This window comes from Dicentrarchus labrax, unplaced genomic scaffold (assembly GCF_905237075.1).
Source record: "Dicentrarchus labrax unplaced genomic scaffold, dlabrax2021, whole genome shotgun sequence".
Taxonomy (NCBI): Eukaryota; Metazoa; Chordata; class Actinopteri; family Moronidae; genus Dicentrarchus; species Dicentrarchus labrax.
This window is the reverse complement of record NW_026136715.1, coordinates 25,572,138-25,597,195: the sequence shown is the minus strand read 5'-3', so window position 1 is coordinate 25,597,195 and position 25,058 is coordinate 25,572,138. Positions and strand designations below refer to the sequence as shown.

Below are 25,058 nucleotides of genomic sequence, written 5' to 3'. Positions count from 1 at the left end.
GATTTCTTGTAGATATTTCTATTAGCCATCTGTAATCTATGACGTCTCCCTGAAGGTAAAAGCTCAGGTTCACTGTGCAGTGGCTGAGAGGGGTCGTTAATAATTCTGTTAGCCTTCTGTTAGAGTTCATCATACATCATACATAGTATTTCTTTGCTTTTGTGGCTTTCAAGTAACTTTGGACGCCATGTTTAATATTTCCTGCAGCTTATTCCTTCTCTCAATGTTCTAATCTAGTGGAAATGACTGCTAACATGAGGAAGCTGTGCAAATTCTTGGAGTGACATACAAACTTGAAGGAGAACTCGGTTGGGGCTGAAGACAGTCAGACAATGAAAACTGCCTGGAGGCGTGGAGTTCTAAAGAAGTGAGCTTACCAGACCTCTGTAGCCCTCTCCTGATCTCTGCTTAAGGCTAAAGCCTTTTGGCTACATTAGCATGTACTAGCATAACACACCTGAATCTCCAACAGTCTGCAGTCGAGTTGCCTTGTGGGTAATGAAGGCATTAGGTTTTAAAAATATATTGGCTTTGAATCAATATATGCACAGAATAAAGTTATAAAATGCAGATATGTATGCAGCATTGTCACCGAAATGTATTTTAATGAGATACCAACTTTCTACAACTATCTTTATAATTTTAGCTTAACAAGTTCCTTATCCATTTTAACACATACTGTGTGTTGTTAATGTGTAACAACTATAGCTGCAGACAAAAGCTTTTTCAGGAAAATACTGATTATTGTAATGATACTCAGATGCTATTTTAGTGTGTTTATGACAAGAGGGGAAGTCATGAGGATTCTTCATCACATTGCTGTAGGAGGTGTGATCTTGGCTTTGGTGTCTTTACATGCTTGTGTATACGAGCTCTCAGTGCACGTGACTGAGTCGATAAGTTCACTCCACTCCCAAAGCTCCAGCTCTACGAGTGTCAAACCTGCCCTGGAAATGATATGTGTTTATAGCAACATGTTTTCCTTTTAGAAGACAAGTCTTCGCCGATTAGAGGTGTGATGAGTCCACATTCATAATCTTGAAGTGTCAAATTTTAATGATGTGTAGGTGTCCACTATGGAAGCAAATAATGCTGTGGAAGCAATGGAGCAATTGAGCTGATGGTTGTCAGAGTAAAATAAAATGAGTTTCAGTGACCACCACACTACTACAGACCCACAGGGGACGTGATTGAATTGTCTGCTCACGATGACATTACTCCACTATATCTTTACATAGCAAATAGTTGTTTCCTGCTATATTAATGTTCAATATCTCATACACAACCTTTAAATGTACAGTAAACTTTAAGTGTTTAGTAGTAATTGATGTAACAAATTGGGTATTCAGTTGGTCATACTGCAAGAATCTGATTTTTATGGCCTTTATTTGCTTCCATAGTCCACTTCAGAAAAAGACAGGAACACAACTGTATCAGTCTTTGTTTGTTTCCACTTGTTTTCCAAACTGAACAGACTTGGCAGAGGCTGAATAGGAAACATAATTGCTGTCATCCCTAATGTGTTACTTTCCATTTTGCAGGTAATGAACCGGCGCCGTTGGGCACGGTGGAGAGCTACAACCCGGTGAAGCGGCGCTGGGAGTATGTGGCACCCATGCCCACTGCACGCTGCTCCTCTGCCCTCGTGCAGACAACCAGCATGCTCTTCGTGATCGGCGGAGTTGCACAGGGACCCAGTAATGCTGTGGAAACCCTGTGTTTACCGGAAACAGTGTGACACATGCACACACACCAACACACACAGGAATAATTGCAAACCGGCAGTGATATTTTATTCATGTATGTGCATAAACACAGACAAAAACACATGACTTGGATCCACAGATCACTTAGATACTTTTCTACCTTTATGTCCAACTGATGGATTACTCTTGTACACTGGGATGTAAGAAACTCTTTTTCACATTCAACAAGCATTTTCAAACGGGGGCTGCAGAGACAGTTTGGGACAGAGTTGGACAAATACAAGATGAAGGACATTCAATGACTGCTGACAGCTTTTTTTATACTGGGGAAATCAGAGGAAGACAAAAAAAAAGAGCAAAAAACAGACACACACACACGGTGTCTAAAGAAACAACACGCCTTTGAACTGTTGAGCATTTTTCAGAATAAAAGCAGGGTACTTTTCTGGATATTTAAGGAACATAGGGCCATATCTGTATCTCTTACAGCAGCATCGCTCTCCCCTACTGCTGAAAAGCAAGCTCGGACACTTTTCTATGACCTTAGACACAACACATAGTTAAGTTTTAGACAGTGACGTTCTGGGAATGTGAATGTTTCGTTTCCTCTCCTTATGTTGAAGTGTTATATATGTGTGGAAACCGCTACCACAGTGTTGACAACAGTGGCCCTTAACATGCGTTCAGACTGCAAGCAACTCAAGTCAGAATCCATTTTCAACGACCAGTGAAACGGTGGCTGATGTTGACCACAGTCACTGTGTTTCCTTTATTTCCAGTTGTAGAAAAAGTTGACTGTGGTTGAACTTGTGCGCACCTTGCTCTGCTACACATCTATCCAGCTCTGTTTCAACATTAGCAGCACAGCAATCAATCACCAAGCTCAAACAGTCCTTCACACTGTAGCACAGGGATGTAGTTGCTCGTGGAGTGAATGCAAAGTTACTCATACCTGCTGCACTGAAGCATCCAGACAGACAAATAATAATCTGAACATCAGCTTCCTGACATATTATATTCCCCCTGAGTTTTATGATTGATAGCATTTTATTCTTTACCTCCGCTTGATGTCAGTCAGATGATGGATAAAATGGGAAGAGCATCTTAAGGTGATGATACCTGGGCAACATTTTGAAGCAATTTGGTTACTCACTAGGTTGCATTTATGGTTTTATTGACTCAGTGTTTTCCATTTTTGGCAGAGTAGTGAAAGGGATCTGAATTAGCCTGTTTTTGTGTAACCCTAGCGTAATGTAGGCTACCATGATCATAAGTGCATTCTATTTGCACAACCTTAATGGTAGAGCTAGCCCTGGCTTTTGAGTATAAAATAAGTGTAGGCTTAAAATGAGACTGAAAAGATTGTAGCTTGTTAAGAAAGGGAGCTGAATTTACCCCCCAAAGCAAAACATATCAAAAGGTCCAAAGATTCACTCATGCAGCATATTCCACTTCTCTACCATTGGTTCAGTATGTCCCAAACAAGTGTCACTTTGCCAAAAGATTGATAACTACGCTACTTCCAGCAGAGTTTTGAAGTGATACAGAAGTAGTGAACTTAGCTGCTAGGGAAGTTGAAAAATCTAATTAATTCCAAATTACATATTACTCATTAAAAAAGTTATATTACTAATTATTCAACAACAAAAGTAATTCTTTCTGTATGAAGGTTTTTATAGTTAATTAAAACTATAAAAGGCACAGTGTGTAGGATTTAGTGGCATCTAGTGATGTAATTGCAGATCGCAACTGTATCACTTAACCCTCCTTTTCCAAGTGCAAAGGAGAAACTACGGTGGCCGTGAAACACTTGAAAAATACAGAGCCAGTGTTTGGTTTGTCCATTCTGGGTTACTGTGGAAACATGGTGGTTCAACATGGTGGATTCCATGGAAGGTGATACAACGGTATCTATAGATAAAAACGGCTCATTCTAAGGTTACTAAAACCCAATGATTTGTATTTTCAGGAGATTATACAGTAATGAAAACATACCTATTAATATTATATTCCATTTCTGACAATAGATCCTTCTAAATGTTAAACACTGGACCTTAAACCGTAATAAAAATAAAAACTTGACTATAACAATTACAAAACAACAAAATAGTAACTCTAGTCAGTATTTACCATGTCGACATAAAAAACGAATATTATGGTTTTACTGACCATCAATAGCGAGCTATGTCCTGTTCCTGGTATGAAGCTGCTGTAAACACATTCTCTGGCAATGAACAAGCTAACGTTAGCTAGTCAACAAAGAAGACACAACACATAAATAAGACATCTTTGGACTTACTGGGTGGCGCATTTAATCTTTTGATAAACGCTAGCTCCTTTCCAACACATCCAGCTCCTGTGCCGAGCTAACATGTCCTGTAACTGTCCTTCCACTGAAGGCAACCGTCCATCAAACACTTGTACTATATAAAGTTACTTGGAACATCTATTTTTAATGGTTTTTAAAGGTCTCTCCGTGTTACACAAGTATTACGCTATATCTCCAGTTTGTTTCACTATGGAGAAAATGGGGGGAGCGCATTGTTTCAGGTAAGACGTGTCCTTGAAGTAAGGGGTGTTTTCTTGCCTTTAGAAACCCTGAGACGATTGGTAGGCAGTGAGATCTCCGACAGCTCTACTGACTTAGATAGATATGACTTAACAGCTGCTACAAACTTTTCAGAGCCGCCTTTCAATCCTACTGTGGGGGGAGCAGTTGATACTCAAAACGCAGACTTTTGGTGGAGATTCAGCTCAGGCTGAGGTGAGGCTTGTGTACAAGAAAAGATGGATGGAGCTACAGGGGAGAACGTTTTGTGACAGATTCAGTGACCTGTGGATAGCAGACGAGGTCGGGCAGGAAGCAAAGGAATTACCCAGTGCAGCGTGTACCAGCTTGTGTTGGTCTCTCTTATCCTGTCATATTGGTAGCATTTTTGAATGAGCACTTGAAGAGCCAGTCACCAGGCTCTCCATTCAGAATTAATTTACAGTAACACAGTAGTCAGTTGTGGCTCAGCTGGTTTGATGGTGGTTCAGCCCAAGAATTATGGGCTCCAGGCTAAATTAAAACCTTTTATTGAGACAATAGAGAGTAAACTTCAAAAAGATTGAATCTGTTCAGCATATGAAAGCAATTTATCCATTCCAACCAAAGAAGTTGATGCACTTTGTCTTACTTTTACTCAAATTTGCATTAGAGATTAGATGATTGGTCTACCGGATTATTTGCCCTATACCTCTTCCTGCCTGGAGAATACAAGTAATGGCCTTGCCACGGTACAATTTCAAGTTTCTTTTCATTTCAACTTTCAGTTTAAATGATAATGGACTATTTTACCGCACTAACACACAGAAAGTGGAAATACACCCCTGCATCCCAACGGCACGGTGCACCATTTAGAGACAATATTCATTTGCTACATCCAAACTGTTTAAAATGTTTCAGTTGCATGAGAAATAGCATGCTAATGGAATTTAACCGCTATCTCCCTGAAAACTCTATTTAAAGAGACTTGTATGAAATCATACTTACAGAGAGGGGAGAGAAAAAAACTTTAAATGAGCTAGAGTCACGGATAAATACCAGACAAGCAGAGAGAGTTATCTCTGGTCCACAAATTAGCATGGTTTCCTACACACACAAATACACACACGTCCTTTTCACTATTTTGCCCTCCTTCATATATTTTTCTGGCCTGCACCCTGGCCTTGTTAACAGAGCCTGACATCTATTGCTGTGAGAGAGCACTAAAGCTGCTGGAGCTCAGATGTGATGCCAGTTGACAGTTGGTTATTTCTGGTGCTGCATTGTGTGCACCTAATGGAGTGTGTTAGGTACAAGCCGCACACTCATCACATATGTACACATGCACTCACACAAACACACACACCCCTGCCAGTATGCAGAGCCGAGCACAGAACTACGAGGCTCCATGCATGCCTGCACGAATGCAGTTAGTCACTAACTCACTCACATAGTTTATCTGGCAACAATCACAAAAGCTTGGAGAGAATACAGAGGAGATCATTTTGTCAGTAAACAGCTCTGCTGGTTGGGGACCGTGGCCCTCCATCCAGGACTGATTAACCTACTTAAATCAAGTTGAGTGTGTGTTTGTGAGAAAGCTTGTGTATTTTTGTCATCAGAAGTGGATAAGGTTTATTAAATGTGGCCAATGTATTTGCATTCAACTTACTCATGCAGCCCAAACACCTAAACAGTTTAATTTTTTTGTTCAGTTTTGGTTTAAATCTCTGAAAAAAAAAAAAAAAGGTTATTAACTTGCTAGATGTTCAATTGGCTAACATCTTATCTGCTGTTCGGTGCTGGGCGGGTAGTGTACAGTGGGTTTACAAGAGCTTTTACACTGAAAGCAGCTGTCTGCTCCTGCTGGAAACTTTGAACTTGGAAAATTTGTTAAGAATTTGCAGGCTATAACCAAAACAATGAACTAAAAGAGGCTAAGAAGTAGGGTAGTAGAAGTAGAGTCTGGTTATAATTTACCCTTCTTAACACCTACCACTTCCTGCTCTGTGCTCCAATAAGCAAACAAGCCTCAGTCAGAGCCTCTGTCAGCCTCCTCCTTTGCTGTACTTAGATATGCTATGTGCTAGACTCATCTATGTCGAAAAGACCAAAACCTTTGCAACCAACTGAACTCTTATCCATCATTGATTTAAAACGATATTTATTAATGCAGCTTTAAGGCGTGCTCTCCTGTGTGTGCCTGGGCTTGTATGTCTACATTCGTGAGTGTATGTGCATTTGTGTAATTGTGATTGTGTGTGTGTGTGTGTGTGTGTGTGTGTGTGTGTGTGTGTGTGTGTGTGCGTGTGTGTGTGTGTGCGTCCGTGCGTCCGTGCGTGCGTGCGTGCGTGCGTGCGTGCACTAAGACACACTCACCATCTATTATAGTGTGAACTGTCTGGAGAATGTACAATGTCTCCTTTGCAGTTTCTCTGGCTCTTCGATACAGTTTACATGCCACACTGCAGTCCTCAAGGAATTCTGGGACGTTGCCAGAGCTAGCTCTCTCTTTTGGTTGTCTAGTTTGTTTAGTTTCTTCCTTTTTTTAACTTTTTTCGCTCACTTTCTCTCCGACCATGTCAGTGTCAGTTAGAGAAGATGCTTCATGAATCCATAAAATTCTCTTTCAATAGAAAAGATGCCTCATAAATCTGTTTTTCTGGCTCCTGATGTGACGTACGTGTCAGACTGTTTACTCATTGGAGTGAAATCCCTCTGCTGCTTCTGACAGCAGGTTGAGGAACACAGAACAAAAGAGCAGGATGCTTCAGTACAGGTAGCATTTAATTACATGCTGTAAGTTTTTTAGCAGGCCATGAGCGGATGATGCACAAGCATATGTAAATGTATTTTTACAAGACTAGTTGAAAGCCAAAATGTATTGTGGACCTGCTTCCCATGACAAGAGCATTAATATAGTTTCTGGGTGAAATTTTTCAAACTGAGTCTGAAAATCTGCAGAACCTGAGGCGCAGGGCAATTTTACAGTGCCCTAAAATGATTACACAAGTTTTTAATACCCTCTTCCATAGAGCAATGTCGACAGCACTCATATTGAGGCACGTTTTTATTATCTGGAGCCAACAGACTAGACTTGCATTGCCCCAAAAAGTTGCCTTGTGTATCAATACCTCTCAAACATTTGTAGTTCCATATATGTACCCGCTCGTCCAAGACACATTCAGGGCTGTGTTTTAGTGCAGGCACACTGTGCATGGCAGGTTCTGTGCCTTGATTCACAAAAATAAGGCCCACAGACTCAGGTTCTGAAAAACAATGGGGGTGCATTCAGCACAGGGCAGGGACGGGGGTGGACGATGCTGAATTTACTGTTTTCAGTGTTGTGAATCCAATGCATTACTGTGTCTTATTTTTGACAATGAAAAGCGTCTACTTTTTTTTTTGCGGGCCAACTTGAGCACAGTTTCCTGGGCAACAGGGAATAGTGTCAACACCCGCAGGTAGCATAAATGTGCTCCTCTTACATCAGCATACCCATGTGTTCTTGTTGTTTTTGTTTCCTATTTGGGCTTGTAGAAATATATCAAAAATCCTGTTGATTATGGTTGATTAGGTAATCCAGATTAGATATAATGCTATTTCTTGGGTTATTTTGTTCAGGTTTGCTCATTATTTTGCCCTCCAGTTGTCTGTGTTGTGGATTGAGGTTGTGCGGTGACAGATGTGTTGTGATGTTGTCCAGGTCGGAGCTAGGTTCCCCAAAGTGTTTGTCACTAGTTATGTGTTCTTGCAAATCTTCGCTTGTGCCAATGTTGCATCAAATATTTTTTTAATAGAAGTATATCCATAACTTTTTTTTTCACCGTGTTGTTCAGATGAGATGCATAGGACACAGTTTGTGTCATACTAGGAATGAGGATATATGTAATGCTAGAAAGGCAACAAGCAACAAGCTGGCATATTTTATTTGTCTTTCAATATGCCGAGTGGTATATATTTAATATATCAGATGATCAAATGGCCATCGGCAGAACAAAAAAATACACAATAATAACTTTTTGATTCTGTGACGTAACTAAGAGATCTTCAAAAAATCACTATCTCAAAACCCACGCAGCTCGAGAACCACCGGCCTTTAGTGCAGTCTAACTGCTGAATAAAACTAGTTTGTACAGACATTTTGGGAAACATAAACCCAGAATCCCTCTCCTGTTCTGATCTCTCTCGCTGTACTGTGCTGTTTCCCTACAGTGATTGACATGGTAGAAACCTGGTGAACTGCTTTGTGGTCTCAGTGGATCAGTATCGCCATGTGCTCTGTATGTGCAAATGTGATTTGGGACGTTTACTGAACTTAATGAAATGTACAGAAGGTGAAAGCAAAGTGGGGAGGTGTGAGGCAGTGTGTGTGAAACACTTAAAAGTTAAATATAACCTTATTTATGTTCCAATCCTTTAAAATTTGTAATTTATCCCTATAATGACTGTGTAAACATTTAGTCGTAGACACATGTGCATAAGCCCTTTCAGCCAAATACACACAGAAACTTCTGCCACTTTAAACTATGCACTGACAGTAAATCAAGCCCATACAGCATGACTTCACCCAAGTGACACTAACGATGGCGAGAGTCAGATATGACCCAAATTTAACAGTAATGATAACATATATAGTCCTACATATATAGATACATATATTCAACATAACTATAAATAATAGAAACAAATAAATACATAAATATACATTTATTTTTACAGTTTTGCACAATGATATATGGGTCATGTTCCCTGAGACAAATACAATTCTGTTTAACTCTAGATTCTGAGTTGCTCTACAACATTTCTGAACATTTAAAGGGGCACTCCACCAATTTTACACATGGAGATCGGTTATTTCTCATGAGGAGTAACACCAAGCCCGTGACAACAGTTGGGAAATGTCTTCATAATGTCCTTTGTGGCTTTGGAAGGCACAACCTTGCTGATGTCATCAGGGTTTTTTTGGTTTGGGGTTGAGAAATAAAGCCTGTGTTCCAAACTCGGGGCATAGAGATTGAGAAACATGGGCATTTACCCGACAGAGATAGTCTACTGATAAACTACTGAGTCATTATAACATAATTTATGCTACTTGATAATCCTTCTAAGAACAAACAAGATTAGGCTACTGCCTGTTTACAGGAGGAGTGTTTACTTTTCATTACCGCTCACACAGACAAAGAGAGTGAAATAAGAAGGGATATGCCAGCATTACTTTTGTTATTATAATTCGTGTTATAATAATAATAGTAATCAGAATAATATTTGTTGTGGTTGTTGTGATAGATTAATGTTACACTGCAGTGTTTTTTTAAACTGTTGGTTGGGTTGAGACGTGCAAAACAGAACAAAAAGTGTATTAGGGTGTATTAAAGAGTCCAGGGCAACGCAAGACTGAATAAGTTTAAGACTGGTAGGATGACGTACACATGGGAAGGCTGCCTCCCCTTACCAAAGCCTGCCAGGCACATACCAATCATAATGAAAGAGTTTTCAAAATGGTAAGAAGGGTTAATGTTGGGTTAACGTTTCATAAAAATCTGGATTTATTCAGTGCCAGTGATACATATTTGGTTAATAACTTAATAATGAGTTAAGCTTTCCATCATATTAATAATAATAAGGCCACACCTTGAAGGGGAAACGTAAATAGCCTCCTCTCAACATGTATTCAGATGACGTGCTTTGGTGCGAGTAGATCCCCATCAGATCACTTAATTTAGCATTTATGTAATATTTCAGAGTCTTGATTTGGCCAGAGGGTCATTTAGGGTGAGGACATATTGTACGTGCAGCTGTAGTCAACGTGGCTGGCAGGCTTTGGTTTTCAGACCGAGTCGTGGCTGTGACTCCAGTGCAGTAGTTCAGTGCCTATACTAAATGTGAGGTAGTGCCTCGACTATGAATCCTGTTCTATAATAAACTATTTTGACTTGCTGTCTGATTCCATATGTCCTGTGTACTCTTTTTTTTCTTTCCCCCTGTCTCCTGACTCCAGCACCTTCTCCATGGGGAATAAATTGGAGAAGAAAAAGACCAAAGATAATGACAGGAAAGAGCAACATAACAGCATCTATTTCCAAGTGCCTATTTCCATGCTGGTCTCTTACAAGGGACTGTCATCAGAAAAATGTCACCTGATCCATAATAGATGAAGCTGACATCAAAACCTACTTCAAACGCAGTGTATGAATGGAGTGCTCCTATAGAGAAAGAAAGAAATTAGAATGCGCATTTCTTTTCTTACTGTGGTAATAACTGGATGTATGACTCCATGGTCAGATGCTTCTCTAAATGAATCTCCTCTTTATTTCACACTCTCCAAGGGAACAGTCTGTCACACAGAATACGTGTCACATTAAACACAAGCTGCAGTCCTCAGGAAACAGCCGCTTACATTATGATGATTTGAGTCAGATGACGCTTTCCTGCATCTTTAGATGATCGCAAAGCATTTCAGCATATTAAGTGGCGAATAATTGGCCACAAATGAACTTGAGCCTCCAGTGAATATTCACCAAGATTGGGTTGGGCATTGCTTTTTTGTTCTAGTTGAAGTTTGACTGCAGATAAAGGCTCATTCTGGCATCATATGAACTTCTTGAAGTGAAAAACGGGAAGGCAAAGAGGCATTAATTGACCCTTCACCAAGCCCTGTCCCCCTTGGTTATTGTTGCTATGCCTGTCAAGCTTTCCATTCTTGCTTGGCACATTATGCAGTTTATAATCATAGTGGTGCTGGAGTTACAAATCAAACAATGTCCATGATTTTTGAGACTATGGTTCCGTGATTTCATACAGTGGTAGACAAAAGCAGGATTCTCATTTTGCCAGCTGAATCGTTTTAGTCAACTGTAGATAATTAGCTCATTAGCTGGTTGGTTGGTAATGTTTCCAGCTGTCTGGCTTTTTTAATATATTTTTGGGACTTTTTGCCTTTATTGGACAGGGAGGCTGAAGAACGACAGGAGAGGGGGGAGAGAGAGGGGAAGACACGCAGCAAAGGGCCACAGGTCAGGCCTTTATACATGACCTCTGTAGCAAGGACCCGGCCCCGGCACATGGGGCATCAGCTCCACACAGCGAGCCATAAGATGCCGCCAGCTGTCCTGCTTTAAAATCTAAATCTTGTAAATAGGGTCTTAGGTGTTCATTCATAGGATTTAGTGACATCTGGCAGTGAAGTTGCAGATTGCAATCAACTGAATACAGTTTGCCTCCAAGCGTGTAGGAGAAACTACGGGTGGCTGCGAAACTCACGAAAAACATGAAAGTCCCTATCTACAGCTGGTGTTTGGTTTGTCTGTCCTACGCTACTGTAGAAACATTCACATGGCGAACTCCATAGAAGAGGACTCACTCCCTCTGAAAACGGCTCATTCTAAGGTAACGAAAAAACAACAATTATTATTTTCAGGTGGTTACACTGATAAAAACCATAGACTGTGTAATTAACAACGGATGTAGTCTCTGTGACATCACCCACTGGTTTCTGGAGAGCCACAGTGAAGCTCAAAATGGGCAAATACCATGGATGTACTTTGTACTGTTGGCTTCATTTGTGAGCCACAGACGTTGAATGAAAAGTATTCTATCCTATTTCTGCCAGTTGGATCCTCCCAAACGTTACCTTTAATGTCTGCATACATGGCATGGTGCTGAGAGACTAAGGCTAAAGCTGCATGTCCTTACCACATTCAGGAGGAGGAGTCAGAATCCTCACCACGTTTGAAGACGTCGCTTTGGACTGAAATATGGTAGGATTATTTATTTATTTTTTTGCTTTTTCCTTTTTTATACAGACAAAATGATGAATCTGTTCATAAAAAGAATCAACAGATTGATCAATGAAAAAAATGTGGTTTAGCAAACATTAATTTGAGGAAGACACTGCAGTGGGGGGGGGAATCCAATGTTGAAAAACACATTTGCAGTATAAAATCCATTTTCCCTCAGCCATCTTGAATACTGAGCAGATTAGGTGACAGTGACAGCAGAGAGGAAAGAGTAGAAAAGAAACGCCCCCGCAGAAACTGCTGAACCATTGTTAGACCAAATTGACTTGAAGGGCAAAGCAATTAAACTGATGAACACTACTCTCCAGAGACTTTCAGCTGGCATGTGTTGCACTGCTTCTTAGAGGAAATATTTCCCAAGCAGGACTTGGCCTTGTGTTAGCTTAAGTCAGATGTAACATTAGACCATACAATGAGAGCTACACAGATGATTAGTGATAATTAATCAAAGATTAATGATAATCCTATCAGCTCTTTCACACAGGCAGTCCCTGGTCTCTGGTCTGGCACAGATTCATAATTAGCATTATTCCAATTATGTCATGTAATGCAACGATAAACGTGAAGATGCTTATTTAGATTTTAACAGGGCAGACGGGAGATGAATAATGCAGAAAAATAATGGGGAACACAAGCCGGTTATGAGTTTGGTGTGTAAATAATAGTGTCACATTAAACAGCTCGCTAATATCTTTTGTCTCGGTTCCAATTTTTAAAGGCTGATGAACAAGAATAATGAGGGTTCTTTCTCATGGGACACATGCACACTCACTTCTGTAGCTGTCTGGCTACTGTAACCTTATTTTTTGCCCAGGAAGAGAAAAGAAAACAGATAAACACCAGGAAATCATGACTCTGGGTGTGATGAACATGCTGGCAGAGTGTGAAATTCTTTCATCCAAGACATGTTGTTATTCTTTCCCTGCAACCCACGGCATCATGAAGCTATTTGTAACCTCTCTGTGGTACAAAGCCTGACTGTTATGTTTTGTTTAGCCTGGTATACTCAGATAGCAACCAGCACATAACACATCACATACTAGACAGATTGTACGAGGCACCCTGAAATATGCATGTGCATATATTCATGTCTGTGTGCATAAACCAACCTAATATACATTAATCAACTTGGAATGCCAATATTGTATACAACAACATGACATATTCAGTCATCCGGTATGATTTGTATACAGTGTTTTCAGCACAAATGCTGCTAATCAACACCTTAGAGATTAAGATAAATTGTTCAACTTTAACCCTTTAATGTTTTTCTCCACCATTTAGTAGAGCACAAGTTGTGATACCTTGGAAAAATGACATGTACCTAAAGAATAGGATCAAATGTTTTCAATGTGTCTTAAAGCCATACTCATATACCCATATGTACATTGAAATATCTTTAGGTTGCTCTAACACTGGCTGTGAAGAGATACCTTTAGATACCTTAAATTGTTGTAATGAATGTAAGTGATGGAGGACAAAACCAACAATTCTCGTTCTCAGTATTCTGAGAATCTGGTATGGTTTCAGCGGTCTGAGTTAAAGCTGCATTAGGTCATTTTTATAAATATAATTTTTTGGCATATTTACTGAAACTTTTACTATATCCTATATAAAAATCAGGTTCTTCTGACTCCTCTTAGTGCTCCTAATGGCAAGAATCCTAAAAATGGAATGTGTAGAAAAAAATTGAACAATGTGATTGTATACAAAAGGCTGGATTAAATTGATAAAGGGAAGACTAGAAGTTTAACAAAAAAAGAAAAAAGCTATATTACATCATATTTCTGTCATAATGTTGCAGGCCAGAGGGAGGCGGGCTGGCAGTTTGAGCTCCCTGCTTTGTTCAATAGAGACTGAGGACTTTGTCTCAGCTTTCATTGCTAAAACTGGGTGAAAACAGAGAGTTTCTGCATTGCAGAACTAATCCAAAGTCTTCTGGGCGGTGACAAGTCGTGCTTGTAAACACTGTTGTATCATAACGTTGCTCGGTAAATCCGTTTTCAATGTTTTAAAAAGCTCTCTCCATGTTACAAAGTGAGTAGATACACACATATATACAAGAGAAGCATTGTGTCAGGAAAGGCGTGTCCTGGAAGTAAGTGGCGTTTTTTAGCAGCTGGTCTCGCCGCCATTCAAGCAGCGAATACGCATTTAGAAAGAGACGATTGGTAGGCGCCAAGATCGCTGATCGTCTGGTATCCCGAGACTAAATGTTCCCTAGCTCAATATTCCCTTAATATAAAGACACTTCTGTCTTCCTATTGATCAAAAAGACAAATATATAAAAAAGTATATGTACATGATTATTGATTTAAAATGATCATTATTCGAAGTATTCTCTCTACAGTGTAACCCAATTCGTCCAAGTGGCCTATTTTATGCTCTGAATTTTATCTGTATTGGACATCTTCACTCAAATTATTTATGCAGTTCTCTCTCTTCGTAAACAATTAGGCCAGCTACACTGAACATTTGCTTTCCTTAATAAAGGTGTCTTTGTAATAATCTTTGTTATCCAGTTGAGCTAATTAAATGACCTCAAATGATTATCATGGGTGCTGGTGAGAAAGAAAAATTGTGTCTCATGTCCAGGTTGTGCCACACAACATCAGTGAGGCAAACCACCTGCAGCAAAGTCACCATATAAATAGCAATAATAATATAATATCTCACTGGAGACAAATCTAAAATGTCAATAAAATAAATAATATCCCTGCGCTGAGCTGCTGTAAAACGTAGCGGCGGTGATGAGAGACTGCCGACAGAGCAGATTATATCGCTTTTCTATATGTTTACATGTTTATCCTTGTTGAACAGGTGTATTGATAAAGTATTGTTTGTTGTTTGTTTGTTATTCATAAAGGTTTTATTCTCTCTTACAGTAATGTGTGCAGCTGTCGCCAAGTCCCAAAGTTATCTTATCCGATACCAGTATTGGGTCCGACACTGCTCAACTATTGCACCCGATATCACTTTACAGCAGCGTGACCATACGTAACTCATTGGTTCCCACCCTTTTTCATTAAGGGACCCATTTCTATCAGTGAGTAAACTGACAACTCCTGACTGATAAACTGGATCTTAAATAATAATCTAAACATTAAAAATAACAATAAACAAAAATACAAAAATTAGCAACAACAATAAAAATAATTACATGAATAACAAACTGCTGAGATGGTATAGGCCTACCGTGTATACTACTAAAATTTTCTTACACCCCTAAATATCAAGAAGGCCTCCCGCTCCGCCGTGAAGCTTTGGCGAACACTAGTGGGGCTCCCGACCCCCAGGTTGGCAACCACTGACGCAACCTCTCATTAGTTGAGCAGACAGGTGGAGGAGAAGTCAGATATTTTAAACAACATTAGGAACATTTAATTAGTTACAGTCAGAAAGTGAGGAACATCTGATGAAAATAAAACATGTTTGCAAAGTCATTGTTAGAACTGTAATCGTATTGTTAAGTACTTTTATCTGTACTCTGTATCGGCATATGTACCCAAATGTAAGAACTTGTATTTGGTCTGTAGTGGCCTCCCTGCTCTACTTTCTGCTGACTCTGCTGAAAAATATATATACTTTGACTTACCTACTGACTTATGCAGGGGTGGCATGACATATGTGTCTCAGCCTTCTGTAATTCTTAATTTATGCAGTTGAAATACTGTTTATGTAGCCCGGTATGCAGAAAATAAATATATATAATATATCACATAAACTCATATTTATAAACCGCATGGAATTAGCATAAAGTGGGCATGTCGGTAAAGGGGAGACACGTAGGAACCTATGGAACCCAGTACCTCTAGCTTGAAAATGGAGCCCACTACAGCCTCTGAAAGACAGTGCGAGTGGAAGAGGTAAGGATAATGGGGTGGCTAATCAGATTTCAGGGCCAGTGTCATCCCAGCCCCCCCCGGAAATGTGTATTGCTGGGTGGGACCATTAAGTGTTTAAGCAACTATGGCAAAAATGATGAATGTCTATATAGTGGATAATACAGACAGGATCCGCGACACTTCAGGTACAATGAGCAGTGCAGCAGTTCAAACCCTCCCCAACCCAGAACACCATAAAAACCTCACAAAACATTCCCTCCTTCTAAGGTGTGGATGTAAGTGATATGTTTTCAAGCTATTTTTCTGCAGGGAACATGGATATGACTAATACAGAAGCCCTGCGGAGCATGGCTGTTCATTTATAGGCTGCCCTCCACTCCTCTGCCTGCTCCTCTTCGGCTCCATTAGGGATGGAAGTCGATCAGGAGGTCGCTTTGAACTTCACCAAGTCCTGTTATTGCTTGCTTTCACGATTTCTCTCTTTGTGTTTAATAACAAGGTTGACATCCGGCCACAACCAAACAGAAGACCAGGAAATGAAAATTTAAGAAGTAAGGAAGCAGGTGAGAGAAAATGAAGTGATGTTTTTTTCAGTTACCTAGCAATAACGAATCAAACACTTCAGGAGTCACTCTGCTTCCCAGTAAAGAAGAGTGTTTTTACACACTTTTACCTTGAACTTATTGATTTTTATTAAAAATCCTTTTCATAAAAGTGACTGACATCTGCAGTTTCCTCTGTAGTGTTGCTACAAAACCCAATAGTTGTCTGTTTCTGCCACCTAGTGGCACAAACATGCATTTTCAAAGCCCAGACATCCTCAAGTCTCTGTGTACATGTAAAAGTCTTACAATATTATCAGCTGAAGTTATGATTTAGATGGCCTTTCAGAGTGTTATATCATTAAATATTATTGTATTATCATTATGAATGCACTCTGTTTTTTAAATTGTTTTGCCAGTTGAAGAGTGACAGGAAAGGGGGAGAGAGAGAGGGAATGACACATAGAAAATGGCCACCAGTTGGATTTAAAACATAGCTGGTGGAGACAGGGCTAATTTTAATGAGCTCATATTATATACTGTGTGCAGTTTACAGAATGCACAATCCTTCATCTGAAATGTGATTAATAACATAATAGTTGTCAGATGAATGTAGTGGAGTAAAGTACAAGCACCTCAAAGATGTACTTAAGAACAGTATTTGATGAATGTAGCGTACCCAAACATAATATAGCAGAGCAGCTAGTGTCTTATGAGGAATTTGACACAATAATACAGGTGAATTTGTTATGTGTCCCACATGATAACTAAGCACACTTTAACGGATGTAAATGTTTAGCGTAGATATTAAAAACAGCTGAGTGTGTATTTAAAATTGAATAAATTAAAGACTTTTAGGAGGATACGTGTTCTATTAGCGTTTTCAACAGTTGCTGTTTTTGGCCAAAAGTCACGGGTCATATACCAGTAATATACTTCACCAGACAATATTCTGTGAATTATATGACTTGGCAACTAAGATCTGAAAGAAAATAGAATTAATCCTCCGAGCAGCAGGCAGCGATTATAGCTGCATGAGAGGGGCCTGAGGAGGGAGGTCTGAGGTGCTGCATTTGGAGATAAACAGAAGATGGCGCTAATACTCCAGTCGGTGCCATTTAACCATTGCAGAAGAAGAGGGTGCAACGAGACGCAGTAATTGAAAGTGTGGCAGTGTAACCTCAAATGAACCAAAGTTATGTGTAAAACAGGATATAATATGGCGTTTATTGTTTCATGTATTTGTTTGAGCAGGGATACCAGTGTTGGGCAGTAACTCATTACTAGTAATTTCCCCATCTAGTTATGTAACTAATTGGAAATATATTTCAGTAATAATATTACAGTAACCCCTCCTCAAAAATAATTTGTTACAACATTAATATTTTACCCACCCCATATTAATTGGAAATCTAACAGTCCAATCACATCCTCTGATTTATTTTGTAATCGTGGAGGACACTAATTGGAAGATGAAACGCTGACGTTCAGCAGCGGAAATATTAAATTACTTTGATTTTAACAAACAAAACTGGATTTTAATCGCTGAATTTGGGGGAGAAAGGACACAATTTTGTGGGGAGTAGCAAAAAAGTAATTTAACTAGTAGTGTAAGTAATTACTGTTAGGGAGTAATAAGTAAAGTAATAGTATTACTTTTGAAAAGAGTAATAAGTAATAAATTACATTTTTGGAGGACCTAGCTCAACACTGAGGGATACAGAATCTTCATCAGTCCACACAGAGCTGATGTTTTCATCTGGAACCTACGTGCAGCGTGCAGTTTATTTGTCACTCAAGTTTCAGTCCACTGGAGAGATGAAAACATCAGGTCTGTGGAGCGATGAGGAGCTGTAACCTTCCTCCAAATGATCACATTAGTTTATTATTATTATGAGGAAGGGTTAGTAGTTACTTTTAGACAGGGACCTATAAAAAAAGCAGACCCATATTTTCACTTAAGTATAAGTTTAGAAACACTCAGTGTCGATATGAGGTCGTACTCAGTCAAACATTATGGTCTGTGTGCTTAAAACATTTTTGAGCGTTCTTCAGTTACTTTGGTCCTGTTCTGTGTAACAAAGTGTCTGATGACCTGAGATCAGTCAAAACTGCGTCCACATTCAAAACCAAAGCTGAAAATGTTTTCTCAGGGTTCTGGTTATTTACTGTGTGTACGTGTCTGTGGTTGGAGCCTGTAAGGTTGATGTGGGTTCTGGGTGCGTTTTACACATTTTAATGTGAGTTCACTAGAAGGAAAATATGATACATAGCCAAAAAAAATTGCCTTTTCTAATTTGTTTAAATCTGGCCATAGAATGAAAATAAAATAAAATAAAACAAAAGTGAGAAAGATTACATTTTTAAAACTTAATGACTGACTGAATTAGCAGATTAGAATGAGAACGGTGGAGTTTGCACTGGCATTGCTTCATCGGATGTACTCTCACACAAGATGTTAATCTCAATTGCAAAGACACACACTGAGCTACTGGTTGTTTGTACAACAACCGAGGAGCTTCGTGTAAATTCATTCAGGTGCCATGAATGAACATACCTGCAGTAATTGAAAGACTTACCATATATGACACAATGATAGATCTGTTTTATTTAAGTGGCCCAGTAGTTCATGGCAGTGTGACAGTGAGCCAGCAGCCACAATATAGGACCCTGAAACCAAAGCAGCTGAATGGAATTCAGCCATTATTAAATTTATTATTAACACGTGCTTTTCTCACTGTGACGTGTCAAAATGCCCTCGGGGAAAAAACCCCACCTTTCTACCAATATGCCCCCTCCCTAAGCTCTTTGCACAACTGTCCACATAACTCTACATTACACACTAATTGAAAAGCACAGTGAATGATAAAAAAAAGAAGCATACCAAACGACTATCTTCCATCTCTGAGCACAGACCAGAGCCATATAAATGCTGCACTTCCTATAAAGTCATAGGATCTTGTATAGATAATACGTACTGCTCTTGCCGAAAAAGGGTAAATCTAAAACACAAAAAACTAAGAAATGTAGTTCCTCAATAAAAGTTATAAAAGTTAATACATAAACATATAAACATATAAATATATAAATATGTTTATTATACAAATAAATACCTGATAAATAAAGGATGAATTACACAAATAAAAAAAAAAAGTAATCTTTGCACCCACCAATAGTTACTAATTATATATGTAGGAATTTACAGTACAGCTGTAAGAGTCATTCTTTTTAAGACAAGGCACATGTATTTATATAGCACATTTCATACCCAAGAATACCCAAAGTGCTTTACACACTGTAATGCTATAAGTTCTTTTAACCGGTTGAAATAGATTATATAAAAAAAAGTTTAAGATTCTTGATTACGCAGCTTTTAAGTGACACTAACTCTGTTTTGTTTTTGGAGGAATAAAATTTACAAAATTAAGTCAGTGTCACCTAAAATCCCTAATGCTCCCTGATCAAGAATGTTTTCAACTTAGTTAGTTTTACTTAAGATTTACGGTATATTTTTGGTATAATAAGATATACTAATTATTTCAAGTTAAATGGACTCCACAAGCAAAAGCACCAAAAAAACAAGAGCCAGATGGTAGAAATGATAAAAGTAAGCAAGGAAAAGCATAAAGAATAAAAACAATAAAATCATACAGGCAATAAACAGAGTGAAAACAATAAACCAGCAATCAAAATCACCCATAATGAAACAAAGAAACAAACCCAAAAAATGTATTTGATTTAAAAATACAAAACAATTAAAAGCAATGGCAAAAAGGTAGGTCTTTAGCTTTTCCGTTATTATATGACTTCCGTACGCCGTCAGTGCCTCTCAGCCCTGAGCCCTTTGGTTCTTACTGAAGTCAAGTCAAGTTTATTTATATAGCACATTTCATACCACAGGCGCAGACTCGATGTGCTTCAGACAAAACAAAGAAAGAAAAAAGGGAAATATCATACATGACAAAAACCTAGATAAGAAGATAAGAAGATATTACAATAACAAGGGAATAAGAAGGTTATTGTTATTTGAAAGGGAAATATAATGAATACTGATTCTAAAATGAATATGTTGCCTGTTAAACACACACTTAAAAATTAACTTAAAGCTTAGAAAAAATGATGAGCTGATGTAGCATTTACTCTCGGTATAGTGAGGAGACCTTTACTTCACGATCTAAAGATTCTGTCCTGTTTGTATTCAGTGAACATAGGGAGGAGCTCAGCCGTACATAGATTTAAAAACAACAAGAAGTACTTTAAAATCAATTCTCTGTGTTACTGGGAGCCAGTGAAGAGGACTTTAATATGAGTGACGTGTTCAAACCATTTAGTTTAAGTTACTACTGTGGGTGCAGCATTCTGAATAAGGCTTTCTCAGTCCAGCAAAAAGTGCATTACAGTAATGTAGACCACTGGAAATAAATGCATGGGCCAGCTTTTCTTCAGAGTCTGACTGCAATAGGAAGTCTCTCACTTTAGATATATTTCTAGGATGATAAGAGGCAGTGTTGGAGATATCAGATATGTGCTCCTGGGAGTTAAGATCAGCATCTGAATTCACACCCAACTTTCTTTCAATGCTCATAAGGTTGTACCAAAGACGTAAAATCATTAAAAAGGGGTCACAAATATAAACTATAAATAATATCCTACAGCAGCTGGGTAATGTAGTTTTTTTAAAGGAAACATTTTTAGCTACAGATTTCCAGCAGCAGGATGGAGTGTGTGTGTCTTAGTTAGTGAAGGAACTTTGTCAGCCAGTGCAACGGTGTGGCTCAGTGATGTAGATGACAATACGCATCTGTAGCATAAATTCACATAAATATTTTCTTCCAGCCTTTGTTGCCCTATATTTGAAAAGCAACAGTTTTAAAGAGACTGAAAAGAGGGGATGGAGAGAGGGGATGACATGCAGCAAAGGGCTGCAGGCTGGAATTGGTCTAGCAGGTGAGCTAGTGTGCCCCAGTTTTGGTCTTTTCATGGGATTTGCTCAAATAAATGATACACTGTGGTAATCCCCCCTTAAAGACTAAACGTAGTTTTTCTGCTCAATTATCCAATAAGTTGCAAACAAGATGAAAACACAGCAATTTCATTAGTTTTTGGGAGGATGTAATTATAACATGAACAGTGGCTCTTGTTTGATAAACTGCCAGTGGAAACTCATCTCTTGGTTTGTGCATTAAATTCCCACTGGTATAAATGTCACACCGTTGTGGGACATAAAAGTGTGCAGGACCACTGAGGGTTGTGTATTCTAGTCGCACTATGAGACCCTGAGCACAGGATGGCTGCCGTTGAGGGTTTGATGAAAACAGATAATACTTGATACAAATTCACAGATTTCCAGTGTCAAAGCAGCATTATAGATAAATAACAGGCCCTCATGTACGCAACTATTTTTTCTTCAAAAAACCTCTAATAAACACAGTTAGTAGTTGATCGTTTTTTTTGTTTCCTGAGAAAACATCCGAGGCAGAAGCACGCGTGAGATCACTGTTTCCTGCCTAGATAGAAGATTTGGTTTCAAAAACACAACCCAGAGGTTTGTGGCTTTATTTCTGCTAAGCGAGCTCCGCTGGTGGAGTCAGTTACACTTAATCTCTGATCGCTTCACTGATAAGTGTAAAATGCGTGGTCAAAACTCTTACTCTCTTACACGTCACGGTGAGATCAAATGTTTAGAATGTTCTCCCGTAATATTTCACACAGTTCGTACCAATTTAAATAACTGTTCTTCTTTGAGTCATGGATATTTGAACAAGACAGCAACTAATGTTTAAAAGATTAAATTGCATTCAAGTAATAGTTGGTAAAGAAATCAGTTTTATTAGATGAACTTTATACATTTGGGCTGTGTCTAACTTTTGTACCAATAATCAAAAAGGGGGCACAACAGACACCTGCATACATTTATCATAGCATACATAAAAACCCTTTCCATGTATTAGACATAGTTTATTTTTAATACCATATGTACAGACTGTAGTATTTCCATACCATACTGTGCATCTTGATCTTGAGTCTGTGCTTTAAACCCAATAAACTGCATTAGAAATACAAACATTTGCACAGCCACAAAATAATAATTCACTGTCAGAAGCACTAACATGTGAAGCTGCAACTTAATTTATCTATAAAATTTACTAAATTAATGAAGCAAGCAAAACTTTATTCATATAGTACGTTTCATTCAAGGTGGAAGCGCAATGTGCTGCGAAGGGCGTGAGCTACCAAGCAAGTAGCAGCCACAAAACAAAATGTGGATAGTGTCAAGACAAAACATTACGTAAACACATTTAAAACAGACCCATAAAAATAAATGTGAGTTAAAATACAATAAAATAATTAAGATCAGCAACTGCCCAGTAAAAGGTAATAAGAATTAAAACTATTAAAAAGCAAAAAATAAAGATGATATAAAATGATAATAAACTTGTTAATAACAGTTGACCAATAAAAAATAGTAAGACACACAAATGAATCAATAAGCTTTGTATAAGTATATTATTATTATTATTATTATTATTGTTATTATTATTATTATTATTGCTATTATTATTAGTATTATTATTGTTATATATACAATTTACAAAGAAAATGTCCTACAATTATTTTATTTATTTATTTTGTTAAGAAAAGAATAGGATAAGTATTTTTGGATACAGAAATTAAATAAAGATATTCATGATCTACAGGACATAGAAAAATAAAAGCAAAAAGTGTTTTACATGTATTTTAAAAGACAGCACAGTGTTATCTCACCTTGTAGGCATGTGAATAATGTGAATAAGCATAAATAAATACAGCTTGTACTTCACCTTAATTTCTCTATTTAGCATTTATGAAAGTATCAAAATATTTTATAAATGGTGTATAGCGCCCTGCAATGTAGTTGTATACAGATAAGTGCACTTTAAGTTTATTAATATGCAGGATTTTCAACAGTTATAACTTTTCCTGGAGACATATTTTATATTATTACAACTGTCTTTTACTATACTGACATTCATTATCTGTTTTTTATAGCAGCCCCCGCTTATGGGTGCCCACATGAAGAGCTTTAATTATTGTCTTCCTACAACCATACTGCAGTGTGTAAAAAACTGTTATGTAATGTGTATATACAGCTTATAAATGCTAAATAGGGGGTATATATACTTTAAGTATACTCAAGTACGTTAACTTGACTTGGAAATATAAGAGTCCAGACTGATGAATTGTTGTAAACTTAACAAAGAAATAGTATTTAAATAATTAAACATTAGCTCAAACGCGACCAATTACAACAGTTAAATGCTACTTACACAATCAGTATTAATAATCTAATGAAATAATAACAGTATAACACTCATAGTGATTATTTGTCTCCATTGACTACTTTTACATTTGACACTTCAAATAATATTTTAATAATATTACCATTTTCAGTGGACTTTTACTGGTTACATTTTACAGTGTAGAATTACTACTTTTACTTAAGTAAGGGATCTGAATAAATCCTCCACCACTGAGAAACGCCACCTGAAAAAATGGAGCTTAAAAAAAGCAAATGCTGTGGGAGCCCCTGAGCCGAGTGTAAGCTGAGTGTCTTGCCAGATTAACTTTTTCAGTACAAACCCAGTGTTTTACTGGTTCAGTGCCAGTACCAGTTGGAGGTTAGTCTTTTGAGGGCGCTTAGCATTCTTAGCGCATCTTTAGCAACTAACTAAAGGGCACTTAAGAGTAGTTTTTCTAATTTGTGTTTTGCATTCTGTAGCAAGGTGTTGCTTTTTACTTGGTGTGTTACAGTTCTGCAAAGTCTGCAGCCACAAAGCCACAGCCCTGTGCAGCTCTGCTATATATTTCAGTTTGCACCTGTAACCACAGTCCACATCCAGGCACCGTTCACATGTAAAATCTGACCCCAGCTACATGAAGTTGTCATTTTTTTGATTGACAGTGAAGAAGTTTGTTTCATGGCTGAAACATTTTTAGGTACACACCGATCAGCTATAACATTATGACCAGCTGGGCACCCTGGTGGTCACAATGTTCTGCAGTCCCATACCAACAATCTGTGATGCATTGTGTGTTCTGACCCCTTTCTATCAGAACCAGCATTAACTCTTTCAGCAGTTTGAGCTACAGTAGCTCGTCTGTTGGGTAGGACCACACGGGCCAGCCTTCACTGGACCCCCATGACCCTGTTTCTGGTTTACAGCTCTTCCTTCCTTGGAGCACCTTTGATAGGTACTAACCACTGCAGAGCGGGAACACCCCACAAGAACCCAGTCGTCTAGCTATCACAATGTGGCCCTTGTCAAAGTCGCTCAAATCCTCATGCTGCCCATTTTTCCTGCTTCTAACACATCAACTCTGAGGATAAAATGTTTACTTGCTGCCTAATGGTTCTGATGCTGAACTAAAAAAAAAGTAAAATTCTTGTACTTGGCCCCAGACACCTCCGAGACTCACTGTCTAAAGATATAGTTACTCTAGATGGCATTACCTTGGCCTCTAGCACCACTGTCAGGAATCTTGGAGTTATCTTTGATCAGGATTTGTCATTTAACTCCCACATAAAGCAGACCTCTAGGACTGCCTTCTTTCATTTACGTAATATTAGAAAAATTAGACACATCCTATCACAGACAGAT

The 25,058-nt window shown here is 38.4% G+C and overlaps 1 protein-coding gene across 4 annotated transcripts in view; it reads left to right on the top strand.

The window, feature by feature from the left end:
* LOC127377460 (kelch domain-containing protein 8B-like) overlaps positions 1-10,185 on the top strand; it is a 193,905-nt gene extending 183,720 nt beyond the window's left edge. For all 4 annotated transcript variants that reach the window (XM_051425339.1, XM_051425341.1, XM_051425337.1 and 1 more), the window contains one exon: positions 1,542-10,185. In XM_051425339.1, coding sequence (XP_051281299.1) covers positions 1,542-1,738 — 197 coding nt within the window. In that variant the 3' untranslated portion in view covers positions 1,739-10,185. The remainder of the gene's footprint in view (positions 1-1,541) is intronic.
* The last annotated feature ends 14,873 nt before the right edge of the window (positions 10,186-25,058 follow it).